We start from the raw sequence: 10,221 nt of genomic DNA on the forward strand, positions 1-10,221 counted from the left end.
GTTATACTGAACACATGAATATTTATTACAACATACAGAAATTACAGTAAAGTTTTTCCCCAAATTGTACAGATTCACAAAACAAATCTTACAGTAAAGTCAAATTTAAGTGCAAAATGTTTGCTAGCGATAATATATTTACAAAACAGTTTAGCAAAATCCCTTGTTCTTCTACAGCAAACAGTAGCCACATTGGGGTAAAAAAAAAAAAAGCAGTAGTTTCTTTCCCGTTCCCTTAAAACTATGGTACAGTAAATCGTACAAGAAGTACAGCAGGCAGTACATGTGACAACAGGGGACTGAAGCAAATCAGTGGAAATGTTTGAGTTTCATCGTACGACAGCATGTTAAGACCAGCTTTAAATAAAAACAGGAAAACCTCCACAGCTGCTGATCATCAGTGTGTGTTGTGAGGGGGAATGTGTGTGTCGCACGCTCTGCTCATGTGACAGGAGTGGCAGAGGAGATGAGAGTCCAGAGGGAAGCACTGCGAGCCGGGCTTATCAGAGAGCTGCTTACCACACTCCTGGGGGGGAGAAAAGAAAGACTCAGATAAGGACAGGAATGCACACAGAGGAAGTGAGGTCAGGATATAAAGGAGCAGAACGAGCTAAAGATTGCTCACCTCGCAGTGGTAGCACTCGAAGTGATAGTCCTTGTTCATGGACACGACCCTGAGGATCTCTTCGCTGCCCTGAGACAAAAGAAACAGAGCTTTCAGTCACCTGGAACATTCTGCTCACTCTAACACTTCAGACTACGGTACTCACCTCGGTCGGTAAGATGGGCTGTAAACAAGCGGCGCACTTCGGGGCAAAAGTCCTGCAGGAGGACAGAAAGTTTATCTAGTGGTAGAAACCAGCAGCACCCACTCAGTGGAGTAATGAAGTGGGATGAGCAACGGACAGTCTTAAGATGTTACTCGCAAAAGCAAAAAAAAAAATCCCTTGACACAAATAAAATGACAACTATTACGAGCCACAAAGCAGCAAGACGCCTACTGGTCCGTCCCCGATCAAAACAAAGTGTTGGCGTGTCTCACTTGTTGTAGTCGGTCACGCAGTAGATGTTGCTGTGGTGGTCCACGGTGAACGGGACCCCGTCCAGAGCCTTGGAGCAGACCACGCAGCGGAAACAGCCCGGATGGTACGAGTTCCCCAGAGCCTGCAGGATCTGAGAGGGAACAAGACGCATTCAAGTAGTTAGAAAAACATTATCTCGTGGTGTACTTCTACCTCAGATAAGACTATGTAGGAATGCTCGTGTAACGCTTAAAGGTATGTTTTGCATCCTTCATCTTGACAAATTGGGAAATCCATTTGCAACCAAACTAATTTGATTTTCTAACAATTTCATCCGCCAAATCAATCATACTGTCTTACCAACATCTTCTACTTTCAGGTAGTAAGCAGACTAGAATATGAGAATAAACTATCGTTTCAGATGGTCGTAGAAAACGTGAACTTGGTTAAGCAGTTCACATCATGCGGTTCTCACACTCACTGCTCGCTTTCTATTTATGTTATACGTCTTGTGTGGTACAAATATGGTAAAACGTTTGAGGCCAATCACTACAGAGCCATATTTCTTAGTTTATAAACAAAACAAGGCAAACATTCCACTGAAAATCTGCCGTGGGAACCCGAAGAGGAGCCAATAGAAAGGAGTCACTGAATGTCTCAATCCTCTGGAGGGTTCTTAAGAGACATTCTGGGAAACAGGACGCATGCAACTAAAAACTAATTCACAGGGCAGGTTAAAGTAAATCATCCTTAAATCTAGCCTACGTCTCAAGTATTGAGAGGTCTTTGTGCACGTCTTCACGTAGCATGTTCACACACACACACACACACCTGTTCGAGGATGAGGTGGCCACACACACTACACTTCTCAGCGGCAGCCTGGAATCCTGAAAACTGTAATTACAACAAAAGAGATTGCCATTAGAAGAAAATCAATCCGCCGTCTCCGAGTGCGAGACGGATGACAAAACACGCCCTGACCCTGGTCTCTCACCATGTAATCCTCTTTACAGTACACAGAGCCGTTGACATTGTAGAAGTCCTTGTTTCTCAGAGTGCGTCCTGCAGAGGAGAGAGAGAGAGAGAGAGACACGTTAAGAGTCACAACAAATGTTTGGAAAAGGTGTCGGTGGTAGAAATTCATTACGCTTAACTTCTTTTAAATCATTGCTGTGTGTGTGTGTGTGTGTGTGTGTGTATGTATGTGTGTGTGTGTGGTTACTCACCACAGGACACACAGGTGAAGCAGCGTGTGTGATAGAGGCTGTCCTGAGCCTGGCAGGCGTTATCCGCCCCGTACACGCCTTTCCCACACTTCACACAGGCTCCTGCCAGCACGGGGGGGGGGAGACGACACAACAGACACAAACATGCATTTAGTCGGGAGTAATGGCTCGACGGGCTCTTAACACTCCCGTTTACGACGCATTCCGAGAGGATGTGTCTGAAATCCAACTCCACACAGAGTGTCAACACTTGTAAATCCTCTCGTTCGCACCACCGAGGGCATTTTCAAACAGTTCGAGCCCGGCTACCCCACGGCAGCCCGTGTGCTCATCCACTCGAGTGTCTCCGTCGAAGCTCTGTTATTAAAAGGGGAAACTCCACCGGATCAGACTCCAGAAAATAGACCCTTTAAATTTGACTTCAAACCCCACAATTGGAGCCGTTTGGAGATTAAATGAGTTTAAACTACCCTGGGAAACGACATTATTACCTGCATCAGCACTTCTGCTGCTTCCTTTTAGTCAATGGAAGATAATTGTTTCCCCCCCCCCCCCATTTAAAGTAAATTAAACAAATGCCTAACTGCCACTTTCTGGCCAAATTGTATCATCTTTCAGCTCCTTTTTCCCCAATTTAGTGACAGATATAAAAACTACATTGTCATAACAGTTTGCACAAAGTCAAAATTAGCCCACCGTAAGAAGAAACGCCTCTATAACATAAAAACTAAAAGGTCTCCGTGTGTTTCTCATCTCACAGAATACAGTTTAGTGTAAGTACACGTTCTGCACTAGTCGGGGCACTGAATGTAAAGTGGAAAAGTGGCGACAGCGTTGCTGTGATCTATTTCAAGGCTCTGCCTGTGTTTTTTTCCCTTTCTAATGTGGTCGAGGGAGTGTCACACAAAATTGAGAATTCCTACACTCTTGGACAGTCCTTTCAATATTTAGGAACGGGCACCGAGTCTCTGCCCAAAAGCCAAACACTAAAGAGGGAAACAGAGACTCAAACGCGTCCTTTTTAACTTGTGGGAAGAAATCATAAACAAAATATGAATTAGCTCTGAAATTAGCTTGTTTCTTAGTTCACGGGGAAATATATTTTTACTTTCTGTTTTCATTTAATTAAAGCTCACACTTTCTGTCTGCTGAGCTCAGAGCATCTGTCTTCACGCCTCAGAGCTTGTGATTCCTTCCTAATGGCTGAGCGGTACAGTATTGGATGTCCCCTCCGGGCACGCATACCTGAGCAGAAAAACAGGCTCCAGCACACCGCCCCTGCACACGCCAAGGCAGCATTACACACACACACTCCAGGACGCACACATGACTCACACACACACACAGCGTTACTGTGGCCTGAAGTCACTCGGGGGGGGGGGGAACACACCCTGCCACAGAGAGACAATACACACACACAGCTCCTGAGCCCTAATCTTCTGTGACTCACAGTAATGGTCAGAGCAGTGTTTATATGGAACCGTGTAATTTGTTTCTTGAGCGTCGCAGCAGAACTTTGCAGTTTAGCGGCCGTGTAGAGTCGCTGCATTAGCCATCCCACGTGCACCACGGGGATCAGCTGACGTCGCCTGATGTCTCGGGCCACAGGTGCGACCGTGAGCGAGCACACACACACACACACACACACACACACACACACACACATCTGTCCTACGCGGTTTTTAGATTTGTCTTTCTTCTCTTCAGCCAAACACATCTACTTGTCTGGATCAGTTTCTGCAGCCGGAGACGTTTTTCTCTTCCTTTATGCTTGGCATGCTACGACGCTGCGTGTCTCTGCAGGTTTCCAAAAAAGGTACCATCCATCCATCCATCCATCCACTCTTTCAACTATTAATCCGGCCGTCCAGCCATCCATGCAACCCTTTAATTTAGACAGAACCCTGTGATCTGACACCAGGCAGCGTGGAGGACAATAATAACACACCGAGGGCGGATGCCGGGTGACCCGGCGCGCCATTAGGAATGCATGGGATACCGTGCGTGAACAGGGATGCGCGTTTACAGTTAAACGCAGCTTTGTTTAACTCGTATCTTGGCTCCCTCTTGCCTCCCTTTCCACGTGTGCCCTGAAAACTGTTCAAAGATAAAGAAAAAGGGATCTCACCAAAGAACTCCTGGCGGTTCTCCACGGCCTCCCTCCCACCTCCGACTCCTGGATCCTCCTGAGGTTTGACGGGCCCGCCGGCTGAGCAGGGCCCCATTGTTATTGTGCTGGGCTTGGAGAGAGCCGTGAGGGCCAGAGACTGCTCCTTCAGCATCAGGCCCTCCAGGAGCCCCCCGCCTGCCAGCGCAGCATCTCTCAGGAGAAGTCGGGTGAGCTCTTCCTGGTAGCGGGTGCCAGGCAGGTCCGAGTACCTGGTCCTGTCTCCCATCACGCCCCCCTCTTTACCTCTCACTCCGGCCTGCTGCTCCACCCACCACTCCGGGCCGGCCTGGTAGCACGCGGCCCCTGGACTTCCAACAGCGGGCGGGTAGGAGTGTCGGCTATCGTGGGCCCCCGGACGCATCCCTCCATCCAAGTACTGAGTCCAGGCCTCCACAGGGGTCACCCCGGCCCTGCCTGGAGGGCCATAACCAGCCATGGATCCCCCTGTCTGCATGGAGAGACATTGCTGCTGTAGGGCGAGGCCCCCGGAGGCCGAGTAGCGAGAGTCGTAGCCCAGGCTGATGCCGCTGGTCCGGTTGCTGCTGCAGCGGCTCCCCATAGGGCTTCCTCCGCCGCCGCCGCTGGCCGTGCTGGAGGCGAAGCTGGACCTGGGGCTGACCAGCACCGACTCCTGGAGGCTGAACGACGAGCACGGGCTCAGGGTAGGTCCCGGGGGGTAGAAGAAGCCTCCTCCGCTCCCATCAGATGTGCGGTGCGGTGGATGAGAGAGGGACGCAGGCCTGGGGGTCTCCCACATTTCACTGCCCGTGCTCAGGCGTTTGTAGAACAGAGCCTCCTGGAGAGAGAGGCGCTTGTGCCTCTCGTGCTCAGAGAGGTAGCCGGGCTCTGCCAGGCCGCCTCTGGGAGCCGACCCATAGCCCGCGGAGGCCGGGTACGGCGGGGGAGCGGAGAGAGGCGGCGGCTGGGAGAGGAGCTGCTGTCGCCGCACCAGCTGCTGGAGCTCCAGGGAGTAGCGCCGCTGATTGAGGGACGCCTTGGAGCCGAACGCCCCCAGAGGGTCACACTCGGGGCCCAGGCCGGACTCGCGCCTCAGGTGGGAGTCCACGCCGTCGCCCAGGTAGCAGGACGCTCGCTGCTGGGGGGAGCGACGCCTCAGCGGCGCCAAGGTGGAAGGGTGGAGCGGTTGCTCGCCATCCTGAGGGATGGCGGAGGAAGACGGCGATGGGGCGAGGAGCTGAGAGGGAGGCATCCCTCCCCCTCCTCCTCCTCCTCCTCCTCCTCCTCCTCCTCCTCCCCCTCCTCCCCCTCCTCCTCTCCTACTGGCTGGAACACATGCATCGCTTGTGGTCGACGAGGCAAGCGAGAACGGGCCGGGTCTCGAGGGTGAGGCTGCAGAGCTGGGAGCCAGTGGCAGAATACCGCCGCCGCCCCCGGAGTTGCCAGTGTTGGCGTTGCTGTTGTTGGCGTTGCTGGCAGAGTCATGCTTTTTCTTTGAGCTGTTGAATTTCACACTGCCCGAGTCCGTGAGCTTTAACTTCTCCAATAACTTGCTTATCGGCCTGTCCATGATGAAGCCTTCTCGTGGTTTTTACCTGGCTGGGGCAAAGTCAAATCCTCCCTCCCTCCCTCCCTCCCTCCCCCCTTAAATTACAGATTAATGTGCTCAAATACAGTGTGGGTACACAGCAGAACAACACAGTTCAAGTAAATCTAGTCTTCACTAAGACAGATCAAATGGAAGCTTTTCAACCGGTTAAAAACTGGCCTTGAAACCAGCACAAACCTTTTAAACGAGAACCCTTATATACACTCAATAAATACAAGACCGATAAATAAGACTTTTTAAGACATTTCAGGGTGGTTACATGACTTAAGTCCTCGCAGTCATCTGGTTTGCCTTCATGTGGATAATCCACTGGCACGTGCAGGCTGCGGTGAAGAAGAATCCATTGGATTATGAGGCAATTACTAAGAGTCAATCCAGCCAGGAAATAAAAGACAAATACATCCAGGACACTTCGGCGTGACCTATGGTCGTGGAGGGCCTCCTTTGTGGACCCTCATGCGGCTCCACATCTGCATCTTCTCTCCGAGTTAAACTGTCTGAAATACCCTTCAGTGGAGTCGGCGTGATGTCTTGGTTATCCAGTGCGGTGTGGGGCTGTCTCTCTCCGTTTGAATTTCCCTTTTTCCTTCTTTCTTTTAAACACACAAAGCGGAGAGAGAGGTTCCGCGGGACGCAGTGCTAACAGTTATCACCGCTTCATGTGGGTCCAGTGTAGACAAGAGGAATAAATCCGTCTGTGCACAGATAAGTGGACTCACCCGACTTCTGCCATTCATCTCGGGGCGAAACGTGCTCGGAAAGAAAAACTAAAACAGCATTATTAACTTTAACTCAACGGGAAAAAACCACACGTATACCGGGGGACTACGTCTCCTCAGCCCGTCCGTCCATCCGCCTGGAGCTCGGCTGCTTTTATCATTCCCCGTTTCCAAAAAGTAGCGAAATAGTAGCGGAGCGAGGGGAAACTGGAGCTCCGTTACAGTCACGTCCCAGCAGACCGGTGCTGGACTAAACGAGTCGCTCGAGATAAATAAAATCCCTCCCCGTGTGCATTGCACGGTCGACAACTTTGTCTTTCTTTCTTGCCCCTAAATAATTACTTACCTCCCCCCTCTTTTTTTTTTTTTTTTTTGCAAGACTATCAAGCTAGCAATTACAGAGAGGCAGACTTCGGGTTATACCTTTTCAAAATAAACTCATAACCGGCGACTGTTATATTTAAAAGGTAAAACAATCTTAGTCGATTCGTAGTAACGCTTTGGTTGCGCTTTGCATTGAAGACTGTACTCTTGTTTGATATTTAGACACTATTTTATCGTTAGAGACTCCCAAATGATTGTTCATTCGCCCTCCCTTTCGAAAGCTCCATATACGTCGCTTTTATTTTGAAGGTGGAATCTCTGAACGACCGCTACTTTGCGTTCCGTCGGGTTGTCCAGCTTGATGCATCACTGCTCCTTTATCAGTGAGCGGCGGCTCGTTTCCCCCCACAAGGCCGGGACACCTTTCCACCAGCCATGACTGTTTCGTCATTCATACGCAAAACTCCCCTCAGAGGACGAGCACACTCCGCAAAGACCTGCTCTTTACAACAAAATAGCGATGTTAAATAAGAAACCTGCTCATGTAGAAAAACAACAGCCTACATGGTGTATCACTAGCTTATTAGTGATGCATTAACACTGCGTTATGGTGCACCAGGTAAAGTACACAAAGGCCTATAGGCTGCTGGATAGCTTAATTCATTATAATAAGTCAGAATGTATTGGTTCATTCATATTGGGTATTACTATTTTCAAAATAACTAAACTATGCCAAGTAAACGTATTGGATTAAAACGTGCAATAGTCCTACTTCCATCTGAGGTAGTTGAGTAGAAGTATAAAGTTATAAAGTTATAACGCATAACATGGAAATATCCAAGTATTGTACGTCATTACGGAACAGTACGTCATAAAGGAAAGAAAAATGTGACTTTTTGATTTGGTGTTTGGTTAAAAAAATGATCTGTGGGGTGTAGGAGCAGCACTTTAACTCAATACCTCAATATTTCTAAAACCTTTTTAACCGTTAGGTTCGTATTTACTATGACTGTGCACTGGAGACAGATGTGTTCACGTGGCTGTGGTTTGGCACGAGCTTAAACGTTGGACTGACCACCAAGTCAAACCACCACTGTAAACAATTCTGTTTTCAGAAAAGCCATTATTTAGTTGTTCCTCATATAACTGTAACCCCCAAAACCAAGCTTGCTGCTATCTCGATACTTCTGTTGAAGTTAGTTTTGTGGACCTTAATGTAAGATATAACATTTAATGTTTTAAACCATGGTGGAAAGTATAACTCAAGTACTTTACATGAATATTTTCATTTTCTAGTACTTTATACTTCTGCTCTATGAGTAAGACTCATACTCCCTTTTATTTACTTGACACTTAAACGTATCAGTTATTTTGCAAATTAAGATATTCCACACAAAACATATGGTCATCTTATTAAACATTACATCCTTAAAGATGAATCTGACAAACAACATGAGTTCGTATCCACAAAATGCTGCCCACACAATAATAATAATAATAGATAATAACATATTTTACAACACCTTCCATATACTGTGCTCAATTTCAAATGCATGGCTTTTATTTATAATGCAGTAATCTAACAGTGGCACTACTTAGTAATCGCTGTTTCTCTGCATTTCACACCAACTCATTTAAAAAAAACAAAAAAAAACTGCGTCGTTCGGACAACGGTACTACTTTATCGTTCCACCAGCCTGTGGAATGTGCGCAGGGACACCGGCGCGTGAGGCGGCGGGTGAATTTTTTCGGCGTGTCTGAGTTCTCCAAGGAAGATACAGAGTAAACATCCCGCTACTATTTCAGGACCGGGCGGCGTTAGTCAGCCAGCCCCGATTCCGGCCCGTTTTTTTGTGGCAGTTGGTGGACACACCTAAACACACAAAGCCCCGATAAAGTGCCTGTGTTTGGCCCGTGTTTTAATAAGCTTGTCCTTCTTTCTGTGTGCCCTGGAGCCTCCCCCCCCCCCCTCCTCCATATGGGAGCCTTTTCGTGGCCCCTGCGGTTCACCGGAGTCCCTGCAGCAGACTCTGGCGTTTAGCTCACAGGCTGCGAGTGGGAACTTGCCTGAAAAGCTAACAGAGAAATTCTTCTGGGCTTAGCAGCGGAGCACTTCATACAAAAACAATACTTTGAAGAGCTGCGAGAGCGGCGCGGTGCTCTGTCTGCATATCGGTCCCGTTTTTTAGGCCCTAAAACGGCTACACCAAGTCAACCCACCCCTCCTCGTGTGTGTTTGTGTAGTTACGGAATACATGCAAACACATGTGAGGCTTTTTGGTTTTGAATAATTTCAGTAGAAAGATGTGTTGTCCAAACTTGAAGCGGAACTCTGGTGTTTCACTTATTTAAACCCGAGCGACAGAGTACACTAATACTGGTCTCTCCTAAGTGATCTTGTGGACCTCTAAAGATATTATAGCAACGATGACGTCACTGTGACATCTTATTGTCTTTAGACGTGACTAACCTCACCCCACAGCCTCAGGAGACGTTATTCAACTGTTGGCTGTGAAAACTATTCCTCGTGACGAGTCACCTGACTTTGACATGTACAATCAGCAGAGAGCTCCTTCAATGAAATACTTCAATGAATACCTTCAATGAAATATCTAATGGATTATTTTCTTTCCACCATAAAAGCCTTAACTGCAGATAATCAGCATATGTTTCCTACAGTAAAACGGGGCAGTTTATATCTTTAATTACAGGTAAACGTTACATTAAAGATGCATACACCAACAGCGAGTATCGTGGAGGACCAAATACCAAGAAAATGCAACAGCAACAAAGAGAAAATGTGTGTTTCAATGATGGTGATGGCCGAAGGTATGTTCCTGTTATGGGGCCCTCAGGCAAAGAAAATTGCTGTTGGGCCTCTGTTGAACCCAAAAGGTCTCTACCACGTGCTGCCCTGTATGTACACTGTTGAAGTTCCCTTCATGTACAGTGCACAGATTCAACATCTGCATTGCTTGTAGTGCTGTACTGTCTTTGTATGTCCATTGTAGAAATATAAAACAACCACAAACACATCAACAACCACAAAACTTAAGCAAAATCAATCTAAAAATAGAAAATACATATATATTGCCACTTTCATCTTTTCTTTTCTTTTCTTTTAGTTGTAAAATCTACTTTTCAGTCACAAAATAGTGACAATAAAGACAGCCAGGCCACCTCAGCGCACCTT

General features: G+C 47.7%; 1 protein-coding gene across 1 annotated transcript; it reads right to left on the reverse strand.

The window, feature by feature from the left end:
• Positions 1-64: 64 nt before the first annotated feature.
• Positions 65-5,952, reverse strand: ajuba (ajuba LIM protein). The gene is made up of 8 exons (XM_079295319.1): positions 4,377-5,952; positions 2,249-2,350; positions 2,017-2,084; positions 1,854-1,916; positions 1,043-1,173; positions 771-822; positions 626-694; positions 65-526 (listed from the first exon to the last, which is right to left on the reverse strand). The coding sequence occupies exons 1-8, from the start codon at positions 5,944-5,946 to the stop codon at positions 398-400; spliced, it is 2,184 nt and encodes a 727-aa protein (XP_079151445.1). The 5' UTR covers positions 5,947-5,952; the 3' UTR covers positions 65-397.
• Between the last annotated feature and the right edge of the window lie 4,269 nt (positions 5,953-10,221).

This window comes from Melanostigma gelatinosum (assembly GCF_949748355.1).
Source record: "Melanostigma gelatinosum genome assembly, chromosome: 23".
Taxonomy (NCBI): Eukaryota; Metazoa; Chordata; class Actinopteri; order Perciformes; family Zoarcidae; genus Melanostigma; species Melanostigma gelatinosum.